Consider the following 15,838-nt stretch of genomic DNA (forward strand, 5'->3'; position numbering starts at 1 on the left):
CTACATCTGAATTTATTAACATGCTACGTTTCGATACACATACAGGTATCATTATCAAGCAAATAACGATATCTGTATGTGTATTGAAATGTAGCATGTTAATAAATTCAGAAGTAGTATATCCATATAAGTGTTGTTAATTTGTGAAATCTACTTCTATGTGTCTGAATTATAAGGATTATAACTACACATTTTTAAGAGTCTCGGACATGTTACGTTTCAGTTGAATTTGTAATCATATAAAAGGATATTTAACAACCCCAAGAGGATTTCTGCGACAGAGTGACTTGGCTTTGTTTTCATTTAATGATGACACAAGAAAACATGACGGAACTCCCTCGTATTTTTTACTCTTCAACACGGAACCTGAGGCAGTTACTTCCATCTTTTCACCTGATAAAAAAAATATAACAATTATGATAAAAATCTGATTCAGTAATTTATCATTATGAATTAATTAAAGATACATTATGGGAGATTGGATAAAGAGCTGGCAGTTCTCACTAGTTTAATCTTAATTCTTCAGAGTCTTGTGACGATGTTTTATTTAGAATTGAACTGGCCAAAGAGACAAGAATGAACATTATAGTCAATGGAAAATTCACTGGTGATCTGTAGCGAGAGAGAGGTCAATTCGGAACAAACATAAGGTTCAATTTTATTTCAATAATTTGCTTGCACGTAGGGGTCTTTAGTAGTGGGAGGAAACTGAAGGACCCGGAGAAAAACCCACGAGGTTGGACAGGCGACCCTACTCCTTGTCACATACAACTGGGAAATTGAAACCACGCCAGCTGACTCATTGACTGACCTTATGATACAACGCGCATGCACTACCCATTCGGCCATCCCACCCCCTGTGATCTGTCACCATACATGCTTAATGCTCTAATCTTGTAGTAGTCATCCCTTGTTATTATCTCCCCTTGGGGTAAATTAAGGGATTTCTCGATTTTAAGTTCAGGAATTAAGTTGTGTCACAGTTCTGTTATGTCAGTCCTAACAACTGAAGTGGTATGAGTAGGATCATGACGTAATTAAACACAACGAATATGTTTCAGCTGTTATGGTTGGCCGAGATATTATTTTTTGCAGTTGGCACATACATTGTAGCACAAAATCACCCTTTTTACTCGATTGTCACTATTTTTTGGGGATTGAGAGAATTTCATCCTGGAACGTTCAATCGAGTATCTCCCAAGAATAGACCAATATAGTTACCGGCAGCAGCTAATAAAGTGGCTGTACTTGGACTGTTTCCTAGACTCGTCACCAATATACTTTTTCTAGTTGGTGCTTTCTTCTGTTTTAATGACGTATTCGGACTTAAACTTAACCCTGAAATATGAATAACGTAATTAAAGATACATTATGGGAAATGAGTTAAAGAGTTGACAGTTCTCGCTATAATAGTTAAAAAATAGATAACGTAAATTGAAAATGCTGAAAATTTCAGTCGAATTGCTCCACTCTGAACCAAGGTATTAGATTTTGAACTTCAAAATTGGAATGAAGACATATTGTCTACCCACAAAAAAAAATCAAGTCTTATTTTTGATCCATAGCAAATAATACAATAAATTATTTCAGAAGATCAGAAAAAAATAAATGATGTAATGTCAAAGTAATATACATATCTTTAACTTAGTTTGAATGAAAGATATATTCAGAATTCTTGTTTTTTAATTTTTGAATATCTCTCTAAAACAAATGAAGAATAATATTTGAAGAACACCGGGGAAGAACGATCTAAGTCACTTTTTCAACGAACCCCAGTTAATGGCGCCATCTGGTAGCAAATTGTATAAGCTTTCTGTGGCACAATCAATTTCAGGTAAAAACGATCGGAGTCACATCAAACCAAGGCCCTTCTGAAATGGCCTCCCGGACAAATACAAATCCATCATATTATTTGACCTTAATTTGACTGAAAAGTGGAAATCAGTTGTTGTACTGGTAATTATGATTCGTATTAAACACCATTTTGAAGTTGTAACTAAACCCACTCGTTTTGTTCACGTCAAGCATTCTTGTCCAAAAGTCTGTTTTGCCTTTTATGCGAAAAGACAAAAATGTGACTTAGATCATTCTTCCCCTAGACTCTTCATTTGTATTTTTCCAAAACAAATGATGAATAATTTGCATTTGTAACAAACCTCGGAATTTAACAGCTTGAGTGTAGATAACTAAATCAGACAATTCTTTAGCAATCTGACTTGTTTTCTTGGGTTTGGATTTCGGGGGAACTTTCAGGTCATAATCTTCATCAAAATGCCAATCAAGTTCAGGATGACTCTTGGGTCGATTCTTATCACTAAAGGATCCAGATGGCTGTCTGGAAATAAAATAATCATCAAAATGTTTTTAAATCTCACATGTATTCTTATACATTTCACTCAATTACCATTCGGTACATATCAATAATAACTAATATTCTCTTGTCCAGCAGATATAATTAATAATAATAATCTGAACACACTGTCTAAATAACAAGAGAGAGAGAGAGAGAGAGAGAGAGAGAGAGAGAGAGAGAGAGAAATGGGGTTTAATGTCCACTCGACAAAAATTAGGTCATTTCGGGACTAACACATGGTTCAATTTTATTTCAATAATTCACTTGCACTTAGGTGTCTTTAGCAGTGGGAGGAAACCGGAGAAAACCAAAGAGGTTGGACAGGCAACCCTACTTCTTGTCATGTACAACCGGGGAATCGAAACCATGCCAGTTGAATCAATGACAGACCGTATGATACAGCACGCATCCCAACCCGTCTAAATAAAAGGTTCTTAAATCTAATAAATACCTTGGCCCAGAAATATCTCCAAAAGAATCTGTCCTTGACCTCAGTTGATTCTTGTTTTTATCATCTGGATCAGGAGTTGGAGAATCTTGACTGTCAACAGAACGTCGTAAATCTTTTGCTGCTGAAATAAGAAAAAGTCTGTTAATCTGATTTAAAGACCAGTGAACACAGACATTCTGAGTCAGATTAATACTTTGAAGGTCCCTGGCCCTGGACTACAGCTACTATGAGGCTAGGGAAATTTCACCCACAAGTGAACTCTGGTATACAGTCCAGGATCATTTACAACAGTGTTCTCAGACCTGAATGGTAACCAAGTTATTATCTTAAAGATAGATTATGTAAGATTTAGATAAAGAGCTAGCCATTCTTTCTATAATAGTTCGAAAATAGATAATGTAAAATGAATAATTTGAAAATTTCATTAGCCTTTGAATGTTTGGCAAGACATGTGCAATAATTTCAATCACCATACTGGTTGTTCGAAGCTAAGTCTCGCTCCTCCATTTTTAGTTTAAATTAAAATATGACTGAACTGTTCTAATCTATTTAATATCGGAGAAATCCGATGCCATCGAGAGTTGATTATGGCCTGGATAAGTTAAGTAATGTCTAATTAATAATTTAGAAAACATTTCAGGCCTAAAGAAAGACCTGCAATAGGCAGATTTAGCTCTTGCATAATGTTTGTTTAAGAACAGCAGAAGAACATAATGGTAAACAAACACTGAAAAGTATTTGTCATTAAGGGTATCCGACTTTAAAAATACTACGGGTACATCTCAAACCCATATTCTGTTCATGAAGTCTGGGCCCTGTTTCACGAAATCTTAACTAAAGATAAAATCCAAATTTTAGTAGATACTTCAATTTTGATTGGCTAAGCACTAAAATCAATCTAATATTATCCAATCAAATTACTAAAATTTGGATTTTATCTTAGTTAATCTTTCGTGAAACAGGCCCCCACGTGACTTACCATCTGCCATTTCTTCTTCATCTTCATCCTCATCATCTTCATCATCGAAATCATTAACTGATGTCGTCTCAGAGTAATTTGTACCAGTAGAACTTGATGTCTTAGATTGTGTTTGAGCCTTTAAAAATATCAAACTGAAACTTTAGTTATGTGACGCAGCTGAGCTTTGTTATAATTCGTATTGCTTGATATATATATATATATATAGAGAGAGAGAGAGAGAGAGAGAGAGAGAGAGAGAGAGAGAGAGAGAATTGGGTTTAACATCCACTTGACACAAACAGGTCATGTCGGGACTAACATATGGTTCAATTCTATCTCCCATGTAAGACTAAGACATACTGAATTAACAGAATTGTTATTGAATGTCACAGGATGGAGCTCCGTTTCAGACCTTCATCCTGCCCCAGGTTGAAAAATCCAAAGCTACTTTCTCAGTCAACACTGGGATGGATCGACCCTGGGAGCGCCAGATTAGTAAGCCAGCGCCTTTACTAACTGAGCCACCTCGGTGTACTTGAAAGAAATTAAAAATGTAATTTACAGGTAAAATATTCTCACCTTTTTCACAACAGTAGGATTATCATTATCACGTAATTTTTTATTTTTTATTAATATTTTATATTTGAGTTGATTTGGTGACGGCAGTTGTGGATCATCAGAATAATCCGAGTCGAATAAATACTTTGTTACTAATTTATCTCCAAATACACTCTGAAAATATATAAACAAAACGCAAAATATAGAGCAAATTAATAACTCATTGGAAACAAAGTTATCTACAGTTTACAATCGGGATAATCTGTGGGGGGGGGGGAGAGAGAGAGAGAGAGAGAGAGAGAGAGAGAGAGAGATGAAATGGAATGGGGTTTAAGCTCCTACTGTTCTGCTCCGACTGGGCTAATGAAGATGGAAGAGAGAGCAGGGAGAGACAGAGACAGAGAGATTTTAAATGTCCCCTAAACACAAAATACTTGATATCTTTATTAAAGTATTTCAATAATCTGGTGGTGATTAGGGGTCATTAGCTTTGGAAGGAAACCGGATGAAAATTCATGAGGTTAGTTATATACGTAACCCTACAAACTGCTGGTGGTACACTCAATCATCACTTACATCTGTTGCGACTGAGATAATAATCTTAGGTATGGTTTGTCTAACGTTTTACTCACCAGAAATATTTGAGCCATTTTTTGTTGTTGTGGAATTGAACAATGATTTTCTATAGATAATATAACTGGATATGGTGAAGTTAAAAATGCACTACGATTGATGGCATCACATACACTCTGAAAAATATTTACATATAATATATTAACAAAATTCCTCTAGCGCTTCAAACGGCATACTGGTTTCATGATGCATTCTGGAGGGACGGGGGCAGTACGGTAGTTATTGGGAGTTTCCAAAAGGTACTACAGAGCACCACTTTTCTACATTTCTCAGGAAATCCATGCAGTTAATACAATGGGGTTTAACATCCTACTGCTCTACACCAACTGGGCTAATGAAGAAGGGGACACGGCATAAAGTTTGTTATGAGGTAAATTATACCTGAACAGCGGCACTAAGATCTAGCTATTACCTTAAATTTCAACTGTCAAGGTTTTTTTTACATGATTGCCAATGTGCACAAAGGACCTTGTCCCATACGAATGACTACAGGTACAAAAGGGTTAAACATGTCTGATTAACAGCAACAAATTATTATGGCTTGCCGCTTTAACTAAACCTCTCGAAACTTTTATAAATATCAAGTATCATTAATGGCAATATGTCATTTGACATGTATAATATAGGAGATTATTACAGGACAGAATAAAAAAAAATAAAACACAAATTGATATAATAAATCCTGATATATTATATCATTGATTGCAGACAAAGTGTTTAAGGGAATGTTACAGATTTCACACATTGGCATTTAAGTAACCGATTACAAACCCTTTTTTTTTTTACTAAAGTTAATAATTGCAAACCATTTTTTTTTTTTAAATTTAAGTAACCAGTTGTTTTTTTTTGTATTCAAGTAACTGATGAATTGCAAATTATTCTTTTAAATTTAAGTAAAAAATTGCAAACTATTATTTTTTTTTAATTTTTGTTATTGGTGGTAAGACATACCTTTAAAGATATTTTTGTTACTGAAGGCAAGACATACATAACCTTGAAGATATTTCTATTATTGAAGACAGGACATACTTTTATAGATACTTTTACTACCTTTCAAGATATTATTGTTATTGAACGGAAAACGTACCTTTAAAGATATTTTTGTTACTACCTTTAAAGATATTATTGTTATTGAAGGGAAGATGTACCTTTAAAGATATTTTTGTTACTACCTTTAAAGATATTTTTGTTACTACCTTTAAAGGTATTGTTGATATTGAAGAGAAGACGTACCTTTAAAGATATTTTTGTTACTACCTTTAAAGATATTATTGTTATTGAAGGGGAGACGTACCTTTAAAGATATTTTTGTAGTTAAGGTATGACCATGATATATAATAGGAGATCCATCATCACCATCCCAACAATCTAATTCTACACATCGACAACCAGTTTGTAAAACCTATAAAACATTTAAACAAAATGACATATTCCATACATCAAATAAAATTATATTTTCTATGAACTACTGGCTAGAGAGATGAGTAATGTATTTTGCTGCAGGAGGAAAAATTCAGTGTAAAATCTATTTCCTAGAGCAGAGGTGCGCGTGCAACCAGTACTGCAGTAGCTTGCATACCAAACATATGACTCACTAACAATGTCTTTCCAAAACCTGGATCCCCCCCTAATAAAATAATTAAATCTCCTACTTCTTTTCTATGGCAAAACATGTTAAAATTAATTTATAAAATGAGTAATGTCATATTCTTCATTGTTTGAAATGAACAAACTGCACGAAAACTTTGCAGCCAGAGAGAAGGAAATGGGGTTTAACGTTCACCCGACACAAACTAGGTCATTTCTTGACTAACATATGGTTTAATTTTATTTCAATAATTCGCTTGCGCGTAGGGATATTTAATAGTGGGAGGAAACTGGAGGACCCAGAGAAAACCCACGAGGTTGGACAGGCGACCCAACTCCTTGTCACATATAACCGGGGATTCGAAACCATGCCAGTTGACTCAATGACAGACTTTATGATACAGCGCACCAATGCTAACCATTCAGCCATCCAACCCCCCACTTTGCAGCGATAGCTCTGATTCATACTATAGAAATAAGAGTACTGGTACATGTAGGTAAAAACTTGTACAAAGAGACTGGTACATATGACTATAATAGCAGGATACTCGGCTTCGCTTGGGGGTCATAACTCCGAAACCGGAAGTGGTAGACTAACGCCACCTAGCCTATGTTACTCCCCGGTCCGAGCTACCCCTATACCCCAAATTTCAGACTCGGGGTAGACCTAGTGTAGCTGCCAACCACGAACAGACCGGCTTCGCTCGGGGGTCATAACTCCGAAACCGGAAGTGGTAGACTAACACCACCTGACCTATGTTACTCCCCGGTCCGAGCTACCCCTATACCCCAAATTTCAGACTTGGGGCAGACCTAGTGTAGCCGCCAACCCCGAACAGACAGACTTCGCTCGGGGGTCATAACTCCGAAACCGGAAGTGGTAGACTAATGCCACCTGGCTTATGTTACTCCCCGGTCCGAGCTACCCCTATACCCCAAATTTCAGACTCGGGGCAGACCTAGTGTAGCCGCCAACCCCGAACAGACAGACTTCGCTCGGGGGTCACAACTCCGAAACCGGAAGTGGTAGACTAACGCCACCTGGCCTATGTTACTCCCCGGTCCGAGCTACCCCTATACCCCAATTTCAGACTCGGGGCAGACCTAGTGTAGCCACCAACCCCGAACAGACAGACTTCGCTCGGGGGTCATAACTCCGAAACCGGAAGTGCTAGACTAACGCCACCTGGCCTATGTTACTCCCCGGTCCGAGCTACCCCTATACCCCAAATTTCAGACTCGGGGCAGACCTAGTGTAGCCGCCAACCCCCGAACAGACCGGCTTCGTTCGGGGGGTCATAACTCCGAAACAGGAAGTGGTAGACTAACGCCACCTGGCACATGTTACTCCCCGGTCCGAGCTACCCCTTTACCCCAAATTTCAGACTTGGGGCAGACCTAGTGTAGCCGCCAACCCCGAACAGACAGACAGACAGACAGACAGACAGACAGACAGACAAACGACAGTCACAAATATTAGTATAGATACAAAGAGACTGGTACATGCGTGACTATAAACAAAGGTATTGGTACATACTTAACCATATATAAAGAGACTGGTACATATGTGACACAGCAGAAAGAGACTGGTACATACCTGACTATATAATTCTACAGATGATTCACCTTTCAGTTGATGTCCAGTGAGGTAAGTATTATGGGAGGCTGCTATATAATAATGGGACATCGGATGATCCATGTCCTAAAAGAGAAAAATTATAAAAATCATAGTTAAAAAAATTCTGGAATTATAAAATTATAAAAATAGTTAAAACAATTCTCGAATTCTAAAAGTAGAAATTTTCATTTAGGTTACATTACAGTTAGGTGTGTCTTTCATTGTCTGGCAACCTACACCTGAATAAAAGTCTCATTTCTGGATCACTTATACTGTCCTGTAAGAAGCATTATACCCTTTCAAAATAGATCGCCCAGTGATATTAGAAATCGGAGCAAGCTGGAGTATCTGGTAATAACACACATGATCCAACAGGAGATCCGAAGCCAAGAATTGCATAAATAACAGATCTTATGATCCCGATAAAACATACATTAGACCATTCATCCTCTCAATATCTATATCAGATCTCTCCTAACGTCCACTCGACACAAACTAGGGATCTTTTAAGTGCTTTGACCGTGAAAGTTCCCCAGGATTTTCCAGCATGGTTACTCTGTGTCTTTGGTACAGGACTGAAGGCCTGGCCAGGAAGAGTGTCTAGTCATTTGGATGGGACGGTAAACTAAGGATCCTGTGAACACATTTGTGTGCCCTTCAATGAACCCCTGAAAGGCAGAATATGAACAGTAGGACGTTAAGCCCCATTTCATTTTTACAGACCAAACTGAACTCACCTCATCTGAATGGCGAGTCTTTTCAGGAATGTTAGCAAAGTTATCTTTATCCATCAGATATCTGGAAAACCCTTCAAACGATAGGCAACATCGATCTCGTAATGTCAAATCCGGTTCGTGTCGCTGGATAAGTTCGATAATTTCATTATCATCCAATTCTTCCTCCTGGTAATCGTAGATGAATTCTTTAAACTCTCGCCATCCCATACACCTGTTCTGTGAAGATGACGATTCCACACCAGCACAGTTCGACATGATGCTTGCAACGGCAATGGCATCACAGATTTTGTGCCGTTCCAAGTTTTCAGGACCGGTGAGATCAAGACCATTATTTCTTGTGATGACATCTGAAAAAAAAAGTAAATTAATTTATTTGTTTTGTGTAAGGACTTTATGCACAATATTGATATGGACATAGACTCAATAAGTGACAGGTCTGTAGCTGAAGAACGATTATAGGATCCAAGCTCCCAAAGAGCAGTATCAAACCGTTTTTGAAGGGTTATAACTCTGTAGATTGCGATTAATTTAAAAAAAAAACCCAACAAATTGTTCTATTTTTAATAATTTCTGTAGATTTAAAACATAATCTAAATCCTGCATTTCACAAGGAAAATCCTAGTGTCACCACCATGTATTATATCAAAATTATTTCATTCACAACAATGGCTCTTACCAGGTGAACAAGATTATTAGATTAAGGCAAACAATAACATAGATAGGCAAGGATAATATAATTAGGTATTTAGGCATTTGTAATATTGTATATTAGTGTATATTAGTGTATATTAATGTATATTTGTGTATATTTGTAGTATAGTATGTTAGTGTATATTTGTATAGTAGTGTGTATTTGGATAGTAGCGTATATTTGTATAGTAGTGTATATTTAGTATTTGTAGTATTGTATATTAGTGTATATTTGAAGTATTGTATATTAGTGTATATTTGAAGTATTGTATATATTATTGTATATTATTGTATATTTATATATTTGTAGTGTTGTATATTATTATATATTTGAAGTATTGTATATTAGTGTATAATTTAGTATTTGTAATACTGGATGTTAGTGTTGTATATTAGTGTATATTTGTAGTATTGTATAGTAGTGTATATTTGTAGTTTTGTATATTTGTGTATATTAGTCTATATTTGTATAGTAGTGTATATTTGAATATTAGTGTATAATTTAGTATTGGTCTAGTATTGTATATTTGTGTATATAATAAGAACTGATGGTTTGAAAAGATATATTGCCAAAATACTCTTAAAGGACAGCCGGCAAAACTGTTAGGGAAGTGCACAGTGCTCTTTGAGGGCTTGGGAGTATTTTCCACCATGGCGGAGAATTTGTCTGCAGGAATACAACATCTTCTGAGGTGAATATTTTTCTAATTTGAATTCATTCACTAAATTCTTTCCCCCTAGTGATGAGAGAGAGAGAGAGAGAGAGAGAAATGAAATGAAATGTTGTTTAACATCCTACGCTTCTGCACCTAACCTGGGCTAATTGAAGACGGGCATACGCCATACAGTGTGCTATGAGGGAAATTTTGCCCGGGCAGCGGTGCTACGGCCTACTCTTATATCGAATTCCAACTGCCAAGGGATCTTTTACGTGCACGCCAATGAGAGAGAGAGAGAGAGAGAGAGGGTTTAATATCTACTTGACACGAACTAGGTCATTTAAGGATGAACTAGGTCATTTAAGGATTAACGTATGGTTTAATTTTATTTCAATAATTCACTTGCGCGTAGGGGTCTTTAGCAGTGGGAGGAAACTGGAGGACCTGCAGAAAACCAACGGGGTTGGACAGGCGACCCCACGCCTTGTCATGTACAACTGGGGAACTAAAACCACACCAGCTGACTCAATGACAGTCCTAATGATACAACGTACATGCACTAACCATTCGGTCATCCAACCCCCGCCCATGTTTCTATAGACACAAAACATTCAGCTTTTCACCATTTATTACATAATATTACACTTTCCTCCAAATCAAGAATATCGATCGCCAACAGTTGGAATATGAGCAGGCTTATTTTTCTCACACTTTATGAGAAAACACTCATCATAAATAATAAAATAAGTTTCTGGTTTCCAGTAATCCACAGACATAACATTTTCATTCATAACAAATTATTGATTTTCTAGTGTCTTGATCAGACACTGGAAATAATATTGGAATGTTAATGCAGTAAGTCGATAGGAAAATTGATAAGGTGGCGAATGGGTAGGAGGACATTCAAAACATTTGGGGGATTGAAACAATGGGGTAATGAATGAAACATAATCAGGGGATTGAAACAATGTGGCAATATAACACAATCAGGGCATTGAAACAATGTGGTAACAAAACAACACAATCAGGGGATTGAAACAATGTGGTAATTAAACAACACAATCAGGGGATTGAAACAATGTGGTAACGAAATAATGTGGTAACGAAACAACGCAATCAGGGTAATGAAAAAACACAATCAGCGGATTGGAACAATGTGGTAAAGAATCAACACAATGTGGTAATGAAACAACACAATCAGCAGATTGAAACAATGTGGTAATGAAACAACACAATCAGGGGATTGAAACAATGTGGTAATTAAACAACACAATCAGCAGATTGAAACAATGTGGTAATGAAACAATACAATCAGCGGATTGAAACAATGTGGTAATGAAACAACACAATCAGGGGATTGAAACAATGTGGTAATTAAACAACACAATCAGCAGATTGAAACAATGTGGTAATGAAACAATACAATCAGCGGATTGAAACAATGTGGTAACGAAACAACACAATCAGGTGATTGAAACAATGTGGTAATTAGGAAATGAAAACTACACAGTTGGGGGATTTAAATATTAATTTATCAATCTGAGTACTTATAGTGTTGATTAAGTGGTAGAAAAGTAGACATGGCCCGAAAACTACAACTGACGATCATCAGTTTTAAGAGTCCATTTTTCTACTTGAGTCTCGCTGTCCCAAGTACACTGTGCAATACAAAGCAAAATCCCTAATTGACTCATTGGACTGTAGCCAAATGGCCAAATAAAGTTATATAGTTTTACAGACTCTCTGATTGTTGCCAATCTACGTTTAGTTTAAAACATCGACCCGCTATAAGATCTATAAAAATTACACTCATTCATAACAAATATGGAGCCAAATAGCCAAATCAAGTTTTACGGGCTCTCTGATTGTGGCTACTCTATGTTTAGTTTTAAACATCAACCCGCTGTAAGATCTATAAAAATGACTTTCATTCATAACAAATATTGATTTTCCTACAACTTGGATCGAATGCAAACAAAATTTATAAATAGCATAAAATCTAACCAAATACCGTCCTAAAATTTCTGGCAAAAGGCCCGAGACGAATTTTATGGCTCTCCAGGTATAGAAAGGGCGTAAAAAGAGACGAAAAATGAGAATTTTAATCTATAATGCCAATTTCTCGCTTGAAATGTAAATACATACGAGTTGGGAATTTGCCAAATGATAAATCCATGACAGACACCCACGCCCATATATAGACGTTCACATTGATTAATTGAAGGTCTTCGGTTTATTTGAACGTGATCTAATATATTATCTTAAGTCTTCTATTATAAAATAAAATAAAATCTCATCTCCAACGGAACCAGATCATTCTCTAATCCATCTTATTATTATTATCTCTGTCAACCGGGAAACCATGTTGAAAATCTCGGGAGATCGCATTAAAGGAGCAACTGAAGAGACGCCATAGGCTAATCCTCTTATAAGGCCACACCCCCAACCTAAAGACGAGAGAAAGATGAAAGCATATCTAAATACAATTGAGCAAAGTGGAGGAGGATGACAGATGTTTAGCACTACAGTGCGTGTAAGAAAGGCTTAATTTCTTATATCAATCTGATCAAAACACAAATCCTAATTCATTTCATTTTTTATAGTTCACAACACTAGGATCTGGAAGAGTTGTTGTATTAATCGCGTTCTGGTTGAAGTGAGGGATTACCCCATGAAACAGTCTGTTACGGCGTGTTCTTTGCGTGCGATGCACGGAACTGTGGGAAAACCACTAGAAATGTCAACGCTGATGGATTAATCAATGTCTGACGTCATAGGGTCAAAAGCTGTTCGTATGACCTCTAACGCGACCTTCCACTACAACCGGGCAGATCTTCATGTAGTGTAGGCTAAGTGGGTAAGACGTTACCTCGCTAGCCTGGAGGTCGGGTGTTCGATCCCTGCATTGGCCGAGAAAGTTCATCCAGATTTTCCGGCGTGGTTCTCTCTTGTCAGTGATGCAGGACGGAGGGGCTGACAAGGAAAGCTGTCTAGTTGTTCGGATGGGACGAAAAACCGAGGTCCCGTGTACACATTGGCGTGCACGTAAAAGATCCCTTGACAGTTGGAATTCGATATAAGAGTAGGCCGTAGTGCCACTGTCCGGGCAAAATTTCCCTCATAGCACATTGTATGGCCTATGCCCGTCTTCATTAGCCCAGGTTAGGAGCAGAACAGTAGGACGTTAAACTCCATTTCATTTCATTTCATTTCCATCCAATGTATAAAAACAAAACCAAATATAGATCTGTGTTTTAATCAGATAGTTTCTTATACGTACATCTATATAAATATTTTTACCAATCCTTTCACTATTTATTTGCTTATCACTTTGTAAATTTTTCATTTTTTAAATATAACATATAATTGTCTGTGATATCACTTCAGTGGAAGCAGACGTTAAGTATTGTTTAATGGTCGAGAGCGAGACATTAAGTAATATATTGTAACAACATGAGGGCCGTAGGTCCGAATGTTTTTACAATATATTACGCAATGTCGTAAGCTCGAGACCATTAAACATCTTAAAATACTGACACTCCGCACGAGCTTTTACGTCACACTAGTCCAATATCTCACTGGTATGAATAAAGTACTATTGGCAAGTTGCCCGTACGATTATTTGAAATAATGGTACGCCAACATCAAAGGGTGACGTCACATCTGTATTTTAAATAAAGTTAAAGTTAAAATACAGATGTGACGTCATCCTTTGATGTTGGCAGACCATTATTTGATGTCTCGTGCTCGACCATTAAACCACACCTATTTCACACACACACACAAGAAAGGCTTATATGACAGTGTCAAAAATATTATCTTGAGGCACTCATGTTTATAGCCTGCCAAGTCTGTAGGTAAATCCAGTACTGGCAGTACCTGATATATTTTAGTGAATAAAACTGGTTAAAGCCTCTTGCAGACATTAATCCATGTTCCTGAAGCAATGACCACGAGTTTTACAACATCTAGCAAGACATTGCTAGAGTCATCAGAAATTCCCGAACTTATATAGCTAAGTTATCTACCTTTATCGAAGACAAGTGAACTGCAGCGTCCAATCAGAGGTTGTGACACAAACACACTTAAATCAAACATATCGTCCTCCACGGAAACCTTGACATTGAACGACCCTTGAACTTTGCAATTCGATTATCACACGTAGATATTTTAGCTGGAAAGCGCGAGGCTTGGTATTCACGATAATCAAGGAATCTTACAGGCTTTCAAGCTGGGCTTGTACCCAATCGAAATTGGTGCCAAATTATGCGGGGTATTATGTGAAGGGCTTGATAAGATATACAGAGTCAAAGCGAGATCAAGCTTTAAACAGTGTGCTATGAGGAAAATTTTGCCCGGGCAGTGGCACTATGGCCTACTCTTGTTTCAAATTCCAACTGTCAAGGAATCTTTTATGTGCACGCCAATGTGTACACAGGAACTCAGTTTTTCATCCCATTCAAATGACTAGACAGCTGTCTTGTCAGGCCCTCTGTCCTGCACCACTGACAAGGGGAAACAATGTCGGAAAATCTCGATGAACTTTCTCGGCCAATCGAACACGCAACCTCCAGGCTAGCGAGCCAGCATCTTACCCACTTATCCATCGTGGCTCCATCATAAGATCAAAATGGACCACAATATGCTTAACTTTATTCACACAACTCGAAAGAAAATGAATATAACCTACCCTCTTCTTCTTTTTTAGCTGCCAATGTTTGATAACTGAACAACATTTCTTAAAAAGTTATTTTTACACAAAGTTCATCTATTAATTCACTAACCATCAATGTCAAATCATTTCACTATTTCATTATTGCTTGGTTACTAGTCTTTCAACATTATCGCAGATCAACCTTTGTGTAAAAATCGACGTCCATCAACTAATGTCTTTTGCATTGATTAACAATTCCAAATTATTTTTTGTCGTTTTGTTTCATTACTTAAATTATAAAGTTCTTCATTATTATGAATTATGCGCGAACTTTTCGTAATAAACTGGATTAATCGTGAAATTCTCATTGATATTTTTATTATTGTATTAATATCCCAATTGCTTTAGCAAAAAGATATGAAACTTTCATTTATTTTCAATCTTTAAATACTCCTTTCAAATCAGCTGTATGACATTATCGGCTGTCTGACATAATCAAATCAAACAATATTTAAACAGATTATGCCAATGTAAAAGATTAATTTTCAAGTTCCTATATGGAACAAAAACCAAACAGCCTTAATTAAACTTTCCAAAACTATCCTTTTTTTTTTTATTCTATTATGAGCTCTGTTATACACTCCCTGATCCCGAACAAAACTATCACAGAACTCTCCTTTAGGCCCTGTGGTCCAAAACGGTAACTTCCACTCAATGTATTAACATAAGATCCCTCCTATTCAACAATTTATATTTTAGATCCGTCCACTTGAATCTTTATTTTTCAGAGCCACCATATTCCAAATTAACTCCTGCAGTATGAAAATCTTATTAAGCAATGAACATTGAATTAACATAAAATTTATAAAATTTCCTTATGAAATCCTATAATCTCCACTTGAATCTATATTTTTTAGAGCCACCATATTCCAAATTT

The 15,838-nt window shown here is 36.7% G+C and overlaps 1 protein-coding gene across 1 annotated transcript; it reads right to left on the reverse strand.

The window, feature by feature from the left end:
- Positions 1-235: 235 nt before the first annotated feature.
- Positions 236-15,029, reverse strand: LOC130012125 (1-phosphatidylinositol 4,5-bisphosphate phosphodiesterase epsilon-1-like). The gene is made up of 11 exons (XM_056099333.1): positions 14,938-15,029; positions 8,899-9,245; positions 8,141-8,245; positions 6,251-6,358; positions 4,956-5,072; positions 4,345-4,497; positions 3,784-3,901; positions 2,805-2,925; positions 2,157-2,335; positions 1,222-1,338; positions 236-393 (listed from the first exon to the last, which is right to left on the reverse strand). The coding sequence occupies exons 1-11, from the start codon at positions 14,981-14,983 to the stop codon at positions 236-238; spliced, it is 1,569 nt and encodes a 522-aa protein (XP_055955308.1). The 5' UTR covers positions 14,984-15,029.
- Positions 15,030-15,838: the final 809 nt, after the last annotated feature.

The sequence above is a fragment of the Patella vulgata genome, chromosome 3 (assembly GCF_932274485.2).
Source record: "Patella vulgata chromosome 3, xgPatVulg1.2, whole genome shotgun sequence".
Lineage (NCBI taxonomy): Eukaryota > Metazoa > Mollusca > Gastropoda > Patellidae > Patella > Patella vulgata.